This window comes from Sphaeramia orbicularis, chromosome 24 (assembly GCF_902148855.1).
Source record: "Sphaeramia orbicularis chromosome 24, fSphaOr1.1, whole genome shotgun sequence".
NCBI lineage: Eukaryota > Metazoa > Chordata > Actinopteri > Kurtiformes > Apogonidae > Sphaeramia > Sphaeramia orbicularis.
The window spans coordinates 24,193,234-24,214,539 of record NC_043979.1 but is presented as its reverse complement, the minus strand read 5'-3'; the positions used below and the strand labels follow the sequence as shown (position 1 = coordinate 24,214,539).

General features: G+C 40.5%; 1 protein-coding gene across 1 annotated transcript in view; it reads left to right on the top strand.

The window, feature by feature from the left end:
• Positions 1–21,052, top strand: part of LOC115415093 (deleted in malignant brain tumors 1 protein-like) — a 72,503-nt gene extending 51,451 nt beyond the window's left edge. Inside the window, exons 16-27 of the mRNA XM_030128541.1 lie at positions 13,376–13,690; positions 13,964–14,263; positions 14,673–14,981; positions 15,486–15,800; positions 16,048–16,356; positions 16,459–16,752; positions 16,847–17,182; positions 17,288–17,395; positions 17,790–17,856; positions 17,944–17,996; positions 19,515–19,614; positions 20,690–21,052. Of these exons, the coding sequence (XP_029984401.1) occupies positions 13,376–13,690; positions 13,964–14,263; positions 14,673–14,981; positions 15,486–15,800; positions 16,048–16,356; positions 16,459–16,752; positions 16,847–17,182; positions 17,288–17,395; positions 17,790–17,856; positions 17,944–17,996; positions 19,515–19,614; positions 20,690–20,795 (2,612 nt within the window). The 3' untranslated portion in view covers positions 20,796–21,052. The remainder of the gene's footprint in view (positions 1–13,375; positions 13,691–13,963; positions 14,264–14,672; positions 14,982–15,485; positions 15,801–16,047; positions 16,357–16,458; positions 16,753–16,846; positions 17,183–17,287; positions 17,396–17,789; positions 17,857–17,943; positions 17,997–19,514; positions 19,615–20,689) is intronic.
• The last annotated feature ends 254 nt before the right edge of the window (positions 21,053–21,306 follow it).

The following is a 21,306-nucleotide window of genomic DNA, read 5'->3' as shown; positions in this document are numbered from 1 at the left end:
TTTAAACCAGAGTGTGAATTACCCCTCCATAACTGGGGGGGACTCCCTTCACTTCTTCCAGCAGCTTGGCGTCCCTCAGTCTATTTATGAGATTCTGAATGTTTTAGGTCCAGATAAAATCTTGGTAAAATGGGGTTACTGCCTTAGCTGTGATCAATAAAACAGGTCTAAATAATATTCACAACAGTTGGGGATAGTAGTGATGGTTAATAATATGTAGAGTGTGTATTTAGAAAGATAAGCACAGAAATACTTAGTTTTTCTTCAGTTAAAACAAATGTTGAAAGAATTAATTTTTTTCTGCTTGAACTGAACTTTGAAGTAGTTCATGTGATGTGTAAACTTGTACAACACTCACTGATTGTACTTCCACAGCACAATTTATTCACGATAAAATGGAAACACGGTTTATCTCCTTGCTAAGAAGGTAGCTAACGTTAACATCGACTATCCCAGCCTCAGTGGAACAATATTAAGTAACTGAACTCATAAAGACATCAGCTTGTATCCATTAATGATTAAAAAACAGTTAAATAATGTAAAATAATACATTTTACCACATACGAGGTGTGACAAAAAAGAAACGAGACTGTGGCTGCCATGGTCATGACTCAATAAGAAAGGTACCCCTATAATTAAAAAAAAAAAAATCTTTATTTTTCTGCAATTCATCTGTAATTCATCTGGTTCCATTATAACTCATTTGAGTTGAGTGCAATTCATTATACCGACCAATAGATGGCGCATGTCACACAATGGTAGAGTAGTAATCCTTTGAGAAGTAACAGAACGAAGCCTGTGCTCTGTCTTCTTCTATCACAGGTTTGTAAACACGAATGATTCAAGAGTGCAATATAAACTGTAAGATATCGGAGATTATATTGTGGGGAATGCGAGGCCAGAAACGGGCTTATGTAAAGGTGTTTGTGTTAAATTTGAGATCCTGTTATAAGCTAACCTGCTAATGCTAACGGTTAAGAGTATGGGGAGTGCAGCAGGGGAAGAGTTCACCCAGATGTCAGGAACTGTTTGATTACGTTATCTAAAGACATTTATGAAACGTTTTTCATGCGATATGACATTGACTGGTTTTTATTTGCCACCAAATGTGCATATTTTGGGTTTATTGCCATATACCAGAAATGCTATTGTAACACTGTATTAAATACAGGGTAGTCACGTTAAAGGTGGGGTGCGAGATGTTTTCCTGGAGCATGTTTTACTATATTGCTTAAAATCCCCTTCACACACTGATTACGACAAATTAATTAAATGCTCTAACAAAAAAAAACAAAAAAAAGTCACCTGTAGAACAGACAGGACTGAAAAAGCACCATCCAATCATTTTGAGAGCCCGCTCGAAATGATTGAACGGTGATATGTCAGTCAAACTCAACTGTCATTTGTCCCTCCCCCCTTTGTGCGTCACCCTGTTCGAGTGTGAATCGTGCGTTCTCAGAGATTTGGAGCAACTGTACAGGAAGGGAAGCCAGAGCCAGAGCTTCGCTCTATTAGTTATATAGGGATGGAAAGTTTACCGGCAGACTGTTTTGTCACAAACATAAAAAATCACTAGGAAATGTAACGTTAGTCAAATAGGTATGAATTGGGGCTGTTCTGTAAGAGTGGAGGTGTTGGATGAGACTGAATGAGGTATGCTTGGATCTACAAGCTGGAGCTGGGGCCAGAACCTCAGCCGGTGTTGGAGCTGGACCTGGGGCTGGGACGTAGCCAGGGTTGGTGCCCGAGCAGGGGCCTTATGAGGCCAGAGCCAGGGATGGAGCCGGAGCCGGCGAATTGTTGCTGTGCAGTGCTCATGAACCTTCAGGAACAAGCATTGTGTGTGCCAGTACTCTGGAGACGTGGTTTCGGAGGGATGTCTGAAGAAAGGGGTTTGGACTTTTGAATTAAGTATTTTCAAAATGTAGCTTGCTCAAACCGGTTTTCTAAGATCTCGTACCCTATCTTTAATGCCATGGTTAAGAACAATGCTGGACATTTATGATAGTGCTCAAAATGACTAGTTACCTCCACCAAGGAGGTTATGTTTTTGCCAGGGTTTGTTTGTCTGTCTGTCTGTCTGTTTGTTTGTTTGTCTGTCCGTTAGTGTGCAACATAACTCAAAAAGTTATGGACAGATTTTGATGAAATTTTCAGGGTTTGTTGGAAATGGGATAAGGAAGAAATGATTAAATTTTGGTGGTGATCGGGGGTGGGGGTGGGGGGTGGGGCGCAGACCAGAAAATTTCATCAAAATCTGTCCATAACTTTTTGAGTTATGTTGCACACTAACGGACAGACAAACAGACAGACAGACAAACAAACCCTGGCAAAAACATAACCTCCTTGGCGTGGGGGGGCCCACAGGGGGGGCCACTGATCAGCCTTGGCGGAGGTCTGCGCTCTCCGAGTGCTTCTAGTTTAAATATTAATTCATGCTTTATTGTTAAAAATATAAATATTTGAACAAGTTAAAAACTACATACATTTAGAAGAGATTTAAAAATAGTAATTCATTTGATGATAAAGGCCATTTGTTAAAAAGGTAAATGTATACAGTTCATGTCAGTGAAAATTGTGGGAAATGAACATGATTGGTTTTTGCTTGACAGTAATGTGATTAGATAGTAAGAGAGAAACTATGGACATTGATAGTAACGTTAGTCAATGTTGGTCATTTCAATGATTTAAAAAGAACAAATAAAAATCCTCTGTGTGAAGTAAAAGCTCGAAATGTGTGCTGTGTGTATACTTCTATTCCAGGTGTGCTGACTTCATATCTATACATTGCCCCCTCCTGGACCGCTACCCAGGGGAGCAACACAAGATTTCAGGAACTGGGAATAAAATGGAAAAAAGGGGAAATACACCATGTGGTGTTTAAGCAGGGGGTTGGTGTGAAGATGTAGCTGGAGCAAATTTGGGAAATACAGTGCATGTGGTAACAAATAGTGAAGTGGATCATATAAAAATGCTGAATGGACAGTGACCAGTTATGCAACATCGTGCTCATCCCTAACACAATTGCAACACTTTTTTTTATATAATTCATATTACCATACCTTCACATGCACGTTTCATTAACATCAATATCAAATAGAGGGTCCAGTGATGATTATGTTGAGCATAAAAGTGTGTCATCCATGTGCCATGTGCATGCACCTTGCTGTTTGTTATTTTATTTGGTAGAGGTTAATGAACACTGATCACATCACATACTGTAAACAAGAGAATAAATATATACAAACTGCAAGTCATGTCCATTTATAAATGAATCTGTGCAAAACACCTGTTAGCTTGAACTGAAACATTAGGAAAGGCTCTACTGTCAGAGCGGTTCATATTAGGTCTTAGGACCTACTGTGCACTGTGCCATTTCATGTCTTATTATGAAACACGTGAGGTGGGAGGGGTGGGTATAAGTTTTAGCTCCAAATGTGTAATGAAGAAACTTACAACACATTTAACCAGAAGACAAGAGAGTAATAAATCACTTCTTCTGTCCCTTATTGAAGGACTGAGAGCTGCTGCCAGACAAGGACTTTTGTGATGTGAAAAAACCTGCTTCAGACTTTGTGAGGTAAGGAAAATACTTTCACCACTGTTGTACCACTGTTTAATAACCTGTTCTTGCTGATTAGAGCTCAGTGTCTATACCACATTTTGACTCAAAATTAATGTTATTTCAGTAAATTCAGACCACAAATGCAGGTCATTTTAAGAGCTCGAGTTTCAATCAATAATATGTTGCTAATTTTATTATCTCCGCCAAGGAAGTTATGTTTTTACTGGTGTTGGTTTGTCTGTTTGTCTGTCTGTGTGCAAGATAATTCAAAAAGTTCTGGACGGATTTGGGTGAAAATTTTCAGGAAATGTTGATACTGGCCCAAGGAACAAATGATTAACTTTTGGTGGTGATTGGGGGAGTGGGCGGGCCACTGATCTGCCTTGGCGGAGGTCTGCGCTCTCTGAGTGCCTCTAGTATTTAATGTAATTATGAGATGGCATGGATTTGGATTCAAATCATGTGTTGTGCTCTGTTAACACTATGATTCTGTGCAGATGGTCACTGAGACTTAAATTTCGTCTACATAATGTGACAGAAAAGAATGGAGATAGTTTAACATACTGTATGTCTAAGTTCAACAATGACAGTGACAGTTATGCGACCATTATAAACTATTCTACTGCAGGAATTTATTATTCTAGCATAGAACAAAATGGTGAAACAACATAGCCAAAAAGTAAAACAACTGTTAATTCTGTAAAAATACTTTCTACTATGTTACTTTTTTGACAGAATTTCACTTCAGAACAACATGACGTTCATTTCTGCTAAAAAGCTACATTTGGCATGTTATTTGTCAATGGGTGAGTTTCTCATTTTGTTTGGCTTTAAAAATTTCGCCTTAAAAATTTCGCCTTTAAAATTCTCTAAATACAGAATCGATGTTTTGACTGATGGTTGTGATTTTTCACCTGTAGGTCTGCTGAGTCTACCACTGTTGACAGGTCAGTATGTTACAGTTAGGTTTAATGACTGAAGCATCTGATTCAGATTTTGCCATAGTCCTGCCTTCATTAAAAATCTGCAGTTATTTATGTTTTGATCCAGATTGTGGAAAAGTACGGCTGGTAGGAGTTGAACGCTGTTCTGGTAGAGTGGAGGTCCTCCTCAGGTACAGCTGGGGGACAGTATGTGATGACCATTGGAAGATGAGCAATGCTGAAGTGTTGTGTCGAGAGCTTAAATGTGGAACACCTGTCGAAGTAAAAAAAGCCGCCTTCTTTGGACAAGGAAGTAACCTCATCTGGCTGGATGATGTACAGTGCTCTGGTAATGAGTCTTCCATCCTCAACTGTCCACACAGTCGTGTAGGGATTCATAACTGTCACCATGGACAAGATGTTGGTGTTATCTGTTCAGGTACCGTTCTGTGTGTGTGTGTGTGTGTGTGTGTATATATATATATATATATATATATATATATATATATATTTATTTACTTATTTATTTATTTATTTATTTATTTTTGTTTCTTTGTTTCTTTGTTTGTTTGACCACCTGTCATGATTTTCAGCTTAATTGTGCCTGGTATCCTACATTTAAAATAACCTGAAAGCACTGGGTTAGCTCTAGCAACCAAGAAGCAGAGCCAAGACCAATAATGCATCTGTTGAAAAAAAATAAAAATAAAAATTAAGAATTGTATCTGCAGGAGCTGAACTTGGGGGATGTCACACCTTTCTCTTATAGCTCTCTTCTCTTGCTCCAAATCAAAAACTAAATATAAATAGGGTGATCGAACGTCCTCTGCTGCCTGGACATTTCCTCTTTTCCTTTCCGTACGGTCTGGGCAGGGTTTATAAATGAGCAAAAATATCCGGTTTTCAATGACCGTAACTCTGTTACAATTTGTGCAATCAGAAAAGTTCCAAATGCCGCTGGAGGAAAAGACTTTGCGCTTTTCCAGTGACATATGAAACATTATGGCACTGAAAGAGATTGATCCACACCAGCCTAAAGAGTAAGTGCAGAAGTCTTGTGTCTGCTCAGAGGACTTGTATTCAGGTCCTTGAGAAATTTTTGCCCACAGATGCTAAAAAACAAACTCTAAGGCCCTGCAGCTTTAATAATAAAAAGAGGGCAAAGTCAGTTCACAAATAGTTTTTACCAAGTTGCCTACTTGTTGCAACAGAAGCTTAATAGTCACGTTAGCAAATGAACCTGCTGCTGCACATGTAAAACACAAAGGGCATGTGGTGAAGTCGGACCTTAAACCAAATCATTTTCTTGTTTGCTAACAAGTTTTTGATGTATTTGTTGTCTCAGTGCCTTGGCATAGTCCTGATTTTAAAAAATTATGTAATTATTTCTGGAATCTGAGTAGGTGCAGAATCCCCTGGTGCATGTTTATGACCTGAAAATCTGTGTCATTTTCAGCTCATTACTGTCAGTGATGGGGTCTGTCATGACCACAGTAACAGTATTACTGAATTCAGTCAAACCCCCTAAGGTTTTCTCAGTGGTTTAAAGGAGCTGGGATGCTGAGAAAAACTGTGCACCACTTAGCATATTTTTTCTAATTCTTGTCTAATGGGGGTTTTTCATTATCATGCTACCAGTCTTTCATACCGTTGTGTTTCAGCTTGAAGCAATGTAGTAAATGCATGACCCACTGCAGTGCAGCCTCAGCTTTTACATTAATTTAGCATTATCTTTGACAACTACAATATTATTCTCCATCATTTGCAGACAATGTGAAGCTGGTCAATGGAAGTAATCGTTGCAGTGGGAGAGTGGAACTGTACCACAATAATCAGTGGAGACGAGTGTGCAATAGCGGCTGGGGTAAGGAAGAAGCTGATCTAGCCTGCAGATTGGCCGAGTGTGGCTCTTCTGTGGATCAGAGTGACGTGTTAGATTTTGGAGAGGCACATGGGTTATCTGGAGTCAAAGCCAACTGTTCAGGAAATGAGGAATCTCTCTTTGAATGCACTCTTCAGAAATTTCAGGAAAGCTGTGTTGATGCCACTGTTGTCTGCTCAAGTAAGTTACACATTTTCTTTTTGTCTTCAAAATGTACAGTCTTTGTTGTCCATTCATTTTAAATCAAATATAACATCAATTTTCATTCTTTCAATGTCATAGATGCTAAACCAATTCGATTGGTCGGTGGGAATAATCGATGCTCGGGTCGAGTGGAGATGTATGCTATGGGAGAATGGGGAACAGTTTGTGATGACGGATGGGGGTTTGAAGATGCGATGGTTGCATGCCGACAAATGAATTGTGGGAATGCTCTGAGTGCAAAATCCGGTGCCTTTTTTGGCAGCGGTGGAGGCAGAATTTTGATTGATGAAATTGACTGCATTGGTAACGAGACATCCCTTTCTGACTGCCGTCATAGAGGTCTCAGTATCCATGACTGTAGGCACACTGAAGATGCTGGGGTTATATGCACAGGTAATGTATCTGACAGGGATGACAGTTTTGTTACCCACTGCGTGATTCTGAAAAATTGTTACAAAGTGTAGGGGAAAATTGCTGGTTGAATGTCCAGGTGTGAATGTGTGAGAGGAGTAGTTCTGGACATCTGTATGACTGAGAATCAAAGACAATGCTGCAGAGACCTATGAAGTCCTGAAAGGGTTTGACATTTTATACTGGTTTCACTACTTAAAGGTGGGGTGCGAGATGTTTTCCAGGAGCATGTTTTACTATATTGCTTAAAATCCCCTTCACACCCCGATTACAACCAATTAATTAAATGCTCTAACACAAAAAGTAAAAAAAAATTAGTCACCTGTGGAACGGACAGGACTGAAAACACACCATCCAATCATTTTGAGCTCCCAATTGAAATGATTGAACAGTGATTTGTCTATCAAACTCAACTGCCATTTGTCCCTCCCCCCTCTGCGCGTACCCCTCTTTGTGCATGAATTGTGCATTCTCAGTGGTATGGAGCATTTGAACAGGAAACGAAGCCAGAGCTTGGCTATGTTAGTTATATTAGGATGGAAAGTTCACTGGCAAACTGTTTTGTCACCAACATAAATCCCTAGGAAATGTAACGTTAGCCAGATAGGTATGAACTGGGGCTGTTCTGTAAGAGTGGAGGTGTTGGAGGAGACTGAATGAGGTATGCATGGATCGGAGCCGCCGGAGGCAGGTGAATTGTTGCTGTGCAGCGCTCGTGAACCCTCGAGAACAAGCATTGCGTGTGCTAGTACTCTGGAGGTGTGGCTTCAGGCGGGATGTCTGAAGAAAGGGGTTTGGACTTTTGAATTGAGTATTTTCAAAATGTAACTTGTTCCAGCTGTTTTCCTAAGATCTCATACCCCACCTTTAAGAATGGCCTGCATCAAAATTAATATCTGTCAACACTCCAAAAAACACTTAAAAAAATTTTTTTTCATACAGATTTCATGACAGTCATTATAATGTTTGATGGAAGTTGATGCTCCTCAATTTTAACCACTTGCATACACACCTCACACTTCAATACACTGATAGGTGGGGGGGGGCTGGGCTGGCTGCCCTCTTGCCCGCCGCAGGACGTGTTGGGACTGGGAAAGATGTGTGTGTGTGGGCACTGGGGGTGTGGGGTTTGCTGGCGGGGTGGTGGACCGCGGTGGGATTCCTGGCGGCTGGTGTTGCTGCTCTGGGTCATGGTTGGCGCTGGGGCTGTGCTCGGGTGCCGCGCCTTGGGGGGACTCCCGGTGGTGTTGCTCGCTGCCGGGGGTGTGGCGGCGCTCCGGATACTTGTGTCTGGTGTGTACAGGTGAGTGTGCAGGTGGGTGGGAGGGGCTGTTGATGGGTGTGGGTACATATGTGGGTATGTGTGTACTTTTGTAGGTGTGTGTGCGTGTGGGCGTGCATGTGGGTAGGTGGGTGTATAGGAGGTGTTTGTGTGGGGGTGTGTGTGTGAGTGAGTGGTCGAACATGTCGGATGGGTGGCGTGTGTGTCTGGGTGTCAGTGGGTGTGTGTGCTTATGCTTGTGTGGTTGAGTGGGGGACTGGAGGGCATGTGGGGTTTGGGGGTTGGGCTTGGTGGGACATGGGGTAGGGATGGGGGGATGGGCCTCTGGGCCCCCGGGTCCCCAGGGCACTTGGCCATGGCATCGGGGTGTGCACTGGCCCGCAGCGGGTGGTTGTCTGGGCCGGCCCGGCCGCCCAGTGTGCTGGTTGGGACCCCCTGCCCGAGGACGTTGGTGGCTCTTGGGCTTGTGGGGCTTGGGGACCGGTGCCTCGCTTGCCCCTGGGTGGCCGGCCCCTGGTGGGGGTGGTGGCTGGCGTCCCTGGCCCCCTGGGGCCTGGGCTCGGCTGCTGTGGGGCCTCTGGCGGGGGCCTCCCTCGACCATCTCCGGGGCGGGTGCACTGTCGCCTCTCGGGGGGGCAGGCTGGATCCCCCCTCTTTGTGGTGTCTGCCGGTTGGCCGGGCCTTGGGGCCCTCTTGGTCGGTCCCTGATCCCTGGAGGGAGTGCGGTTGCGGTTGCATGCCTGTGTTCTTCACCTCAGTCTCTTTGCCTTGTTCACTCTGTCACAACAGATGAATGTGAACAACTGATGTTGTGTGGATTTATTACTGGTATTATTTGTTACAGGTATTATTTGTGTGAACGTGGTATACAATATTTTGTTCATGCTGTCTTTTCTTATATTCATCATTTAATAGGTCTTATGTATTTTATTGTATTTTTTTGTAGTTTTGTTTGTTTTGTTTTTTCTCTCTTTTCTGCCCAGTTTACTCAGTTCTGGTTGTAGTTACTCTTACCATTATAATTATCACCATGGTTGTTACTGTTTGTATTGTTGATACTTCCTTGTGAGGGTCTTTGCCCCCCCCCCCACACACACACACACACACACACACACACACACACACGTCAGGTCCAGCATCGAAATGTGGTTCAACAAAACTCATAATAAACACAGTAGAATATCAAGTGGAGCTTCATATACTTTATGAAGTTACCCTTGGCAAAGCAAACTTGTTCAGCACCAAAAGGCAGCCAGACTACCATTCTGTTTTAGGATGCTGGACAAGACAAGTAGAAAAAAAAAAAATAAAAAAATAATAATAATGTTTGATGGAAAGAGCAAGGGCTTCAAAATAAAGCCAATGCACTGATGGTGACTGGGGTTGGCTCCAAAAAGCCCTGAGTACCATAAACTTATACCCAACATTTCTATAAAGAAACAGTTAATATAATTATGTTTTGATCATTCAGTTCTCTTGTGTTATTTTTAACCTCTAATGAGTGCCCTGGTGATTCATTTTTTTCTTCTTGCATTTCTTTTTCTTTCTCCTAACCCCCCATCAAATTTCAGGTTGAATAAAAGGGTTTCATGTCTGCTGTTTTGGGATTTAACTGACAGATCTGTACGTCAGACTGTCGGAGCTTGTGTTTATTTAATTAAAACACTTTTTTTTCTCCTGACAGACAGCTCCACTGTAGTTATGGTTAATAAGTTGCACTGGCCATGACCCTATCAGACACCCTCATACCCCATAATTCTGCCTCTTTCATTCAAATATGGTCACCTCCAGCTCCAAAACAGTTAACACTGCAACAGTCTGAACTCAAACTACCAGCCTTAGAATGGCAGTTCAGAAACCAATAGTTGACAACATGGCTCCTCTGTCCATTAATTATATACGGTGTTATGTGCAAAAGATTTTAAAACTGAAGCAAAGAATTAAGCTGTTTTAATCTATGGAATGCAGATTTTTGATATTAACTTATTACTTCTTCTTAACTTGATATTTACTTATTCTTTGGGTGTTTTAATAATCCCGGGGGGCTTGATATGGCCAGCCCACTGCTCCTAGTCTGCAGTGTGTGGTGTGTTCCTGCATGTTCTAGTGATGGGTTAAAAGCAGAAGGTCAGTTTCAGTGTGTGATGCATGTATACTGATAAATAAAGAATCTTAGTTCAATTTTTTGCCTTCCTACCTAGAATCAATCAGATTGATTGGTGGGACTGATCCCTGCTCTGGCAGTTTGGAGGTCCTCCATGGTGGCAGATGGGGAAAAATCTGTAACAATAACTGGGGCCCACGTGAAGACAAGATGCTGTGTTACGAACTCTCCTGTGGAGCTCCTATCAAAACACATGACACACCAATCTACAGAGAAAACAGTGGACAAAGGAGTTATTTGAGTAACTGCTCTGTGGATGTGAACTCAATTGCAAACTGTATATTTACAGAAAACCCAGAGAGGTGTGAGGGTGTTTCTCTGTCCTGTAAAGGTAAGACAGCATGTTCAGACAGAAAAGTAAAGGCTCTAATGTGGATTTTATGCAATACATTTTTGTTTAAACTTTGGCTTTTTCCATGATGTTTTCAATGTCTCAATATTTACACCTCTGCTAAGTTCCTACATAAGCTGAATGTGTTCAAAAATAATACAACTATTATAAGCATTCAGTGTGTGAACAATTGAAACTTGATAGAACCTCTTTTCAGGTACTCCATTTAGGACTGTGAACGGCACTGATCGATGCTCTGGCAGAGTGGAGGTTGTGCACAACGGTGAGTGGGGAACAGTGACTGATGAATGGTGGGACATCTTGGATGCCGATGTCCTGTGCAGAGAAATGGACTGTGGGACGGCTTTGGCAGCAAAATCTGGAGCCTTCTTTGGTGAAGGTCAGGGACGTATCTGGTTGAATAGGATCAACTGTTTGGGTAATGAGTCTTCCATTGTGAACTGCAACCGTTCTTCATTTGGATCAAGTGGTTATGGTCACAACAAAGATGCTGGTGTGGTGTGTTCAGGTAAGTATGACTTCATAACACAGTGACTAAACTACTTAAAGGTGCGGGAGACTTTCGTCACCAGTTTTTATCAAATCTGTAAAACCCTAGTCACAGCCTAAGTATCATGAATCTGTAAGTCTTTCTGTGATTTCTCACCTGAATCTCTTCCCTCACGGTACGCAATTTTGAAGTGTACTCCACCATAAACAAATCATTTGTTTACAAAAAGAGCCAGTAGGTAATTCGGGCATCTTCGGAATTTTGTCACAACGTGCATTGTGGGAAGCGGAGGTTCGCGCAGCCACCTGGCAGCGTCAGTGTAACCATATGATATATGGCTGCAAGAAACACGAAGCGGAAATGGCTGAAATGCGGAAACAGCTGGAGGGAAGTGGAGCTAAAGCCGTTTCCGTGTCATGTTTGTTGTAGCTGCTGCTGCCAGGTGGCTATGCGAACCTCCGCTTCTCACAGTGCACGTTGCAACAGATTTGACAGATTTGATGAAAAATTGGCGACGAAAGTCTCCCACAGATTTAAGCATTTAATATGAGATAAATATTTGATGACTCAAAAACATCTATTGAATGCCAAATAAAAAAATTTATAATAAAGTGTGTATTTACCTTCGGGAGATAAAAAAGAAATTCAAGAATGACCATATAGGTAAATTAGTTACGTCTCAAATTTAATTATAGAAAATTGTTAACAATTGCAAACTCATGAATTAATGTCTTGCAAAAGTTCCTCAATATAAGGCATTACAATTCATTTAGATGTTGTATTTAAAAACAAAAAAAAAGTTTAACTTGGTTCTTGTCTGATGGACATTTTTTGGCTTTACACACACTACGTGGTAAAAAATAAGTGTAAATTTTTTATGATCAAAGTGGTCCTGACTGAACTGCATTCAACTGCACAATAGACAATATATTCAGGACGGGTTCTAGATGTCGTAGTTTATGCTGTTGTGTGTTTGTGCATCCTGTACCACATTTGTCCAGCAGTCACCGCCAAAGCAATATACCAGCGTGATTGTAAGGTTATTGTACTCCATAATTACTAATATCTCCCAAAATATTGGTTCTAATAAGTTGTCATTTTCGCTAGTCTGTTCCTTGACCAAAAATACATATGTATGCTCAACTGCAGAAGACAGCTCTTTGTGGATTTTGTGTGAATCCCCAGACACACGTACATGCACGCATGCACACAGAGGCCACTTGGCTTTTAGAATATAGATATAGATTTTTAATGGACTTAAAAGGGTTTACATAAATGTGTTAGAAGGACTATACTGGTGATGCTTGATAGTCTCTTCTTTTCTGTTTTAGCTTCCATCAGACTGGTCAATGGGACAGACCGGTGGTCAGGGAGGGTGGAGGTCTACCGAGGTGGCCATTGGTCACCAGTTCTTAACTTTAACTGGGGATCAATCAAGCTACAGTGCTTTGCAAAGAGATCAACTGTGGAGATCCTGTACAGTTTTCAGGATCATCTTCTCAGGTTGGAGACCTGAGAGGATATAAAGTCAGTTGCACCGGTACAGAGAGCTCTCTGACACAGTGCACACTGACAGAATATGTCAGGACCAGCAGTGATCATACGAACGATGCATCTGTTGTTTGTTCAGACAAGATTTCAGACATTTTAACAGACTGGGGATGATATTTGTTGGGTATATTTAGTTTAGGTGATGTTTTGTTATTTACAGGTATTGTTAAATTGGCTGGTGGGCCTAACCGCTGTGTTGGAAGAGTGGAGCTCTATGACAAAGGCCAGTGGGGGGCAGTGTGTGGTGACTCCTGGGACATGTTTGATGCAGCAGTGGTGTGTCAAGAGCTGAATTGTGGGATAGCTCACAACATCACCACCACGCCCAAATATGGTCATGGCACAGGACCGGTCTGGACTGATCAGATTGACTGCCGTGGACAAGAGTCCATACTGTCTGTTTGCCCACGAAGTTCATTTAGCAACAACACTTGCAACATCAACTCAGTTGCTGGTGTCACCTGCACAGGTATGACCAACTATTGTCATTACTGTCTACACTTTTTTTGCACAGAATTCTACTGCACCACTAACATGAGACTTTTCTACAGGTGATCCAACCTTACGACTGGTCAATGGTACTGACCGATGTTCAGGCAGAGTGGAGGTTCTGTATAATGGTCTGTGGGGAACAGTGTGTGATAATGGCTGGGACATCAAAGATGTGGATGTGGTCTGCAGAGCCAAGAACTGTGGAAGTGCCCAGAAAGCCAAGTCCAGTGCCTTCTTTGGAGTAGGTCAGGGACCCATTTGGCTGGCTGATGTCAACTGTTTTGGTAATGAGTCCTCCCTTTCACACTGTGGACTCATCTTTTTTGAACGAAGTGACTGTGGCCATAGTGAGGATGCTGGTGTGGTGTGTTCAGGTATGGAAGACTATTTTCTGGAAATGTTCGTGAGTGTTTTTGTCTTTGCTTTATTTACACAGTCTATTTCACAAAATGGCTAATTAGCTTTTCACCTTTGATACAATTAATAAATTATTTGTTGATTCTTTCTAAGAAATGCAATTTGATATTGCAACTTTTTCCATTTCAGAACATCCATCATGTCATTTAATATAACTATATGGATCTATATTGCCATCAGTCCCATCCAAATACCACCAATTCCTGATATTATTTCTTGTTCTTTATTAGCATCCATCAGACTGGCCAATGGGACAGACCGGTGTTCAGGCAGGGTGGAGGTCTACCATGATGACCAGTGGTTACCAGCCCTTAACTTTAACTGGGGAATAAATGAAGCTACAGTGGTTTGCAGAGAGATGAATTGTGGAGATGCTGTACAGTTTTCAGGATCATCTTCTCAGGTTGAAGAACTGAGAGGATATAAAGTCAGTTGCACCGGTACAGAGAGCTCCCTGACACAGTGCACACTGACAGAATATGTCAGAACCAGCAGTGATCATATGAACGATGCATCTGTGGTTTGTTCAGGTAAGACTTCAAGACTAGATAGATAGATAGATAGATAGATAGATAGATAGATAGATAGATAGATAGATAGATAGATAGACAGATAGACAGATATTCTGATGTATTCTGTGATACAATCAGTCATATGGTCAATATCCTCCTCATGTGGATCACAGTGTACATTCCAGTCTGTTGTTTCATAGCGATCCTGAAGTGCATCAGCAGCCTCCTATGTCCACCTCCTCACTGTCCTGGTGTGAACAGGCTGATTTAGGGGTTAACAGGACCAGGTTTTATTCTGATCTGCTGGCGGGGGGGGGGGCGGCGGCTGTGGATAGATCACTAGACATCTTGAAGAGAGGGACTGAGGGGGATTTTACAGGGGGAAACTGTACATTATTCACATTAAGTGATGTCTTGTTATTTACAGGTACTCTTAAATTGAGTGGTGGGCCCAACCGCTGTGTTGGAAGAGTGGAGTTGTTTGAGAATGGACGGTGGGGGACAACATGTGGCGATTCCTTGAACATGAATAATGCAGCAGTGGTGTGTCGACATCTGAATTGTGGGATGCTTCATAAAATCACCACTACGCCTCTCTATGGTACTGGGACAGGACAGGTCTGGACTGAGGATTATGTATGTAATGGATGGGAGTTCACAATGTCACAGTGTGCAGTAAGACCATCTAGAGCCAGGACTTGTAACATGAACTCAATTGCTGGTGTCATCTGCACAGGTAAAAGAACGATCAGCAGTTAATTGAGCCCACTAAATTCACATCTCTCTATGTTTATTTGCATTTATGTCAAAACTAGGGCTGTCAAAATTAAAGCGTTAACGTCATCATCATGATTCATCTGATTCAAAATTTTAATGCAATTAATGCATCTGCAGCAAAGAATGACTCTGAACGTCTCTGCCAATGCATTTTGTGCAAGTTGTCCAAGTAGAGTTACTGTCGCGCATTAACAAATGGGGAGTTGATCCTATAGTGACAGGCAGCAGAACCAACCCATAACGATGGAAAAGGCTCAACAGCATGTTGACTGATGTTTAATTGCCTTTATGTCAAAACTATTCTTTATATTTCCTGAATATCTGCTAGTATTCCTGTTTCACATGTTCTTATATTGTTGTACTAAAAAGCCATAACCTTTTATTGTATTGTGTTTTGTTGCATCTTTATTATTATAAAAGGTTCTACACATGTATGCATGTGTGTGTACTTTTCACTTCACAGATGGTTTGACAGTCCGATTGGTCAATGGTAATGATCAGTGCTCAGGCAGAGTTGAGGTTCGTTATGGTGAAGTGTGGGGAACAGTGTGTGACACAGACTGGACCATGAATAAAGCTCAAGTGGTGTGTGAGCTGTTGGACTGTGGACATGCTGTCAGTGTTCCTGGTGGTGCCCACTTTCATCAAGGCACTGGACCAGTGATGGAAGCAACTGATTCATGTTTTACTAATACCACATCCCTTGACAAATGCTCAGCTAAAAGTTTAAGAACATCAACATGTGGACATGAGAAGGATGCTGGTGTTATTTGTGCAGGTAAAACCTAATAAAATATGTATTAAAAATTTCCGGTTTACTTCTGACTTCCAGTTTGTCTTTTTTCCAGTGGGAATTAGCATTTTGCATAAATATGTGGCAGCTAAACTGAAAACTTTTGTGCATTAATATAATGTGAATTAACAAAAATGTATTTATTTCAAATCACATTAAATAATTTAAATAATGAAAGATTTTAAATGTTTTCATTCCTTTAATTTAATGTCATTTCCATTTTCTTATACAGCACAGATTCGGTTGGTCAATGGCGCCAGTGAATGCTCTGGTAGAGTGGAGATCTTTCATAAGGGTCAATGGGGAACTGTGTGTGATGATGACTGGGGTACTCCTGATGCCATGGTGGTATGCAGACAGCTGGGATGTGGTCATGCAATTTATGCACATTCTAGTTCCCGCTTTGGGAGAGGCAGCGGTCCAATATGGCTGGATGATGTGATGTGTGGAGGTGAAGAACTATTTCTAACACATTGTCACCACAATGGTTTTGGAAAAAATAACTGTGGGCACGATGAGGATGCAGGTGTTACCTGTGTTGGTGAGAAACATATTTAAATCAAGCAGTTAGTTCACAACATCTACTGTTTTGATGCAGCTGTTTTGATTAACAAAATATGTTTTCACTTCTTCTCTGTCTCAGGTCGTCTTCATAAGCCCCGAATCACTCTGAGTCCTGCTTCAGAGGTAAACTGGGGAGACAGAGTTGAAATCACCTGCACTATAGCAACAGCACAATCAGGTGGGACGTTTGTGTTGGGGAAAAGTCAAGATTCATTTCAACTGGAGAGGAACGCTGAAAATGGAGCTGCAACATTTCTCCTCCCTAAAGTTGACTTCAGTCAGGCTGGGTCATACTTCTGTGAATATAAGAAGCAAATGTATAATCAAGTGGTTAATTTTCCTCAAGGGGATGTTGTTAAGCTCTCTGTTACTGGTACATAACTTAAAGCTTTTAGTTGAACAAAACTGTTGATAAGGTTAGTAAAATGTGCGTGGCTGAAAACTAAAAACTTGTCTTTGTGCTACAGTAAAACTGGAGAAGCCCAGCATTTCCCTGACGATGCCTCATGCAATGATAATTAACAGCCCTGACAAAAAATTGGTCAACAAAGGCGACAGCTTCTCCATCAACTGTTCTATTAATTCCATATATCCTGGAGGTTACTTCTATCTGAAAAGGTCTAACATCAGCACCACTGAAGCTAAACCAGCGTTTGGTCGTGGTTTAGTTTATGTTGCATCCTTTGAATTCCCCTCAGTGGACCATGAACACCAAGGAGAGTACAGTTGTGTCTATAGTGTTAATTTGTCATCCAAGGCCTTCACGTCTGTTCCATCAAAAACAATCCAAGTCACTGTTGTTGGTAAGAGTCCTGGATCAATTATCTAGGTTTTAACAATAAATGTAGCCATTACCCTGTTTAATGTATGAAATTCACTAACCTTTATCTAACATTTGATTATTACAGGTGGTGTGTCCTCTTCAGTTGTTTCTGGAGTACTGATTGCCATTGTGGTGTTGATACTTCTGCTGGTTATCGGTTACATTGTCTGGAGAAAGAAAAGAAGGAGTACTGGTATGTGAAACACACTGCAACATCAGTGTTTTATTTTGCCACAATCTGTTGACATTTTTTTTTACAGGTGAACTTGAATTTATTATGCAGCCACACGTGTCTGTTACATGTGGTTAGCTTCATAGCACAATTGCCTAAGTCATACACTATGTGGGCAAAAGTATAGGGACACGTTGAATTCAGGTGTTTTTTGTCTAACGGGAGTCTAGGATACAAAATAATAATGACAGATGTTAGTATAGTTTTATATTGTGGTAAATATCATTTTGATTATTAATACTGATGTTTATATCTCATATCAGCATGAACAGGACATCTTATGAGTTTAGACATGACGTGTCCTAGTATTTTACAATTGTGAAAATGCCTTTTTCTGTTTGTCTTCATCTTCCAGATACCACTGTTAGGTTTACCAGCAGATTTGGAGGAGCAATAGAACAACTTATGGGATACAATGACAAGTAAGTCACTAGCTGTGATGTATGAATGTTCACATAGTATAGAGATGTTGATAGTGGATCAGCAGTCACCTTCCTTTTCCCTTTCAGAGACCACAATACTCAAGGCAATGAGCAGCATGGAGTCAGTCAAGAAGTGGATGGTAAGAATCCTAATTATGACTCAGAAGGTGTTGAGAAAATCCCCCAAGACCTGACTGGGAAACTGTGTTATGATCATGAGCCACTTGTCTTCTCTTGATGCTGAACAAACTCAAGAAATAACGTCCCTTCACCATCAGAGGAACCCAGTGAGGCTTAAAGGCCATGTATCACTGACCTTACTTGCTGACAGGTTCAAGTCTGCTGTACATGTAACCACACCTGACAGGGATCTGTACAAATGTTTATTGATATTTTTACAGTAAACCATTTATTCTGAAATGTGTCAGATTTAGAGCTTCTTTATGAATTGATACAAAAGCAACTTTTAACATGATTTGTTTATTTGCTATGATTATCATTTTTCTTCTAAATCACAAATATTTGTAGACATCTGTGAGATACGAATAACAAATAGTAGATTTGCTGGCTGTGCAGATTGCCTTGAAGATGATTTTTGCATGGCATGATTAATAAATTTGTTCAAAAAAAGCCCCAATCTGTTTCACCTGGTTTAAGAAGTGTATTTATTACCCTGCATGTCATGGAGGGAATGTAAGAGGTTACAGCAGCACACATGTTAAAAGTCTAATATGTACAGTATCATTTGCACATGCTTCCATATTTATGTGAATATTTCAGACCTTGCAATAACATGTCCTGAGATATCTGGACACAAGTGGCTGGTTAAAACTTTGCTCACACTTAGGTTTTAAAAAGCATCACCAGATGTGTCTCAAACCATCACTTTTGACTGGATGTGAATTTCCTGCTTGATAGTTGCAAGTTTAATTCACTGTGGTGCACGAACACTATTGGCAGCAGCTTTTCAGGTGGAATGTTTTCTTGTGGTCTTGCCAAGATGTGTGTAACTTCCAGATATTTGCTCAGTCCATAAACCTAGCTAATGCTTGTACAACCACAGTATAAATACAGTTGTGCTGAACTATTTAAGACAACCTAAACTGTTAAAATATGTATTCTGCAGTGATGTCACATAAATGCTTATATGCCCATCGCAACAAAAGGGAAAAAAAAGAAAAGTATTAATTGATCAGTGTATGTGTGTGTTGATAGAAAAATCTGATCATGAATTGAATGACAATTTGTAGACTATGTTGCTGCTGACCCCGAGAAATACTCTGGATCAGTGTTCTTGTCATGTCTGACAAAACATAACTACTTGAGTAAAGTACCTGAATCAGTACTTCAACTTTTATCTGAGTATTACTTGACACTATTATCTGTTTGTCTGCTTGACTAAATAATGTGTGTACCTTTGCCACCTCAGGGTAGAGCTGTGGGAACTTAAGGAATCAGAGCTATGAAGGGTGGTGGATGAACTAATACTAAACTGTACTTTACAGATCAAGCATTTATATTGACAGTGCATTGGCAGAATGGAGAGATTGGAAAATGATAGCGTCACTACCTATTCTGCACGTCTGTTCTGTCTTTGTGTGATGAAGCTGCACCTGAAACATCAAATCCAGGTGTATAAATCAGTGTATGATCTGCAGTAGATGGAGGCCAGGATGGATGCCTTGGGAAGATGGACCAGACCGGCGTCATGGACAAATCCACTTACATACACATCCATAACCCCAACCAACAGTTAAGGTAACTTAAGTTTGTAACTGAACTTGCTGCTTCACCATCATGACAGATTACAGTCTCTGCATCTTCTATTATCCACAGTGTCCATAGTTTTAAGTCCAACAGATGCAAGTGAATTTGAACCAGTCTGTAGTTGTAATATGGACAGGGACATTTTATACAATAAAGACTGTGTAGACACATATATGGGGAAGAAAACATTTGTTAAAATATTAAAATAGAAAAATATTGATGTTAATGTGGACATAGAGAAAGACTGGTTGGACAGTAAAATTAACCACAACAAACAAAGCACTACTACTACTACTACTACTACTAATCATCTGACGTATCATTGCAAAGCCATCTTAACTTGTACATTTCACATATCTGTATATTTACAAAATCCAATTAAGTAGGTCAGTGAACATGGAAAAATCTCTTCTTAGTGCTCAATCAAAACAACCAATTTTTAACATTTAACACAATGTTCTAACATTAACCATTCATAGTTTTACCTTTAATTTTATATGTAAAAGTGTGAAATTAAATAAGGAATGTGAGAAGAAATTACAAAAAGGGGAAGTGTATTGTTTGGTGGTTAGAGGGAGTTTGGATAGAGCTATGACCGGAAGAACTTTTAGGAAATAAAGTGCATGTGTTAACACTTAACCACGAAATTAACCCTGTATAAATGCTGAATGGACATGTCAGTTATGCAACATCATGTTCATCTTTCATAAGCTTGTAAAATTTGGTTCTTTTAATTTTGTACTTCATACCCTAGGTGTACATAAAAAAAAATAACAAAACATCAGAGATATGGTAAATAATACAGTAATGGTGACAATGGCTTGTCAGAAAAATGTAATGTAGTCTGTGACTGTACAATACAATGGAGATACTGACCATCTTTAACATGATATAGTAAATATATACAACATATCAGCTATTACCACCGATGAATGAAACCCTGTAAATCTGATGTAACAGTTAACTGCAAGAATTTATGACAAATGCTTTTGGTTTTGTGCTGTTACATGTCTTCTTTGGGATCACTTGACCATCAAGGGGTGGGGATGAATTTTTGTTCCTACAGCAAAATGAGCAAACTCTGCATTTTCTCGCAACCCATTGAACAGGAGGACAAGACCATAATATGTAGCAGAACCTCCAGCTGTGTCAGAACAACTGAGAGCTTCTGAGAACAGTCATTTTTGTGAGGTAAGGAAGCGTCTGTTTCACTGCTTTGATGTAAACGGTATACATTCAAATTTAGTAGACACTAAGCTTTAATCTGTGATGTGAGTTTTTATTTATATGCAACAAAAGAGGTATTTTAACAGTCCAAAAATTGATCTTGATCAGTTAAATATATAAATATACAGACATTGGTACAAAAACACCTGAAGCAATAATTGTACATTTTGGATGAAATACATGTAGCTATGTCCCACCTCACAAGTTTACATTCACAATAGGTTTAGAGACCATGTCAATACATCATGTACATGTAGGTTAAATATTCTATAGACCATGACTGACTGCATGGATACATGAAAAACAATGACGAACGCTTGGATAGTTCAGGATTGATACAGGTCAGTGTATAAGGCACTTTCACATCTTGTGTAGTGTTTGTAGCTTCATAATGGCAAGAAAAAAAAAATCTATTGATGAAGTCAATCTGTAGTTGTCTTTAGAATTGAAGATGAC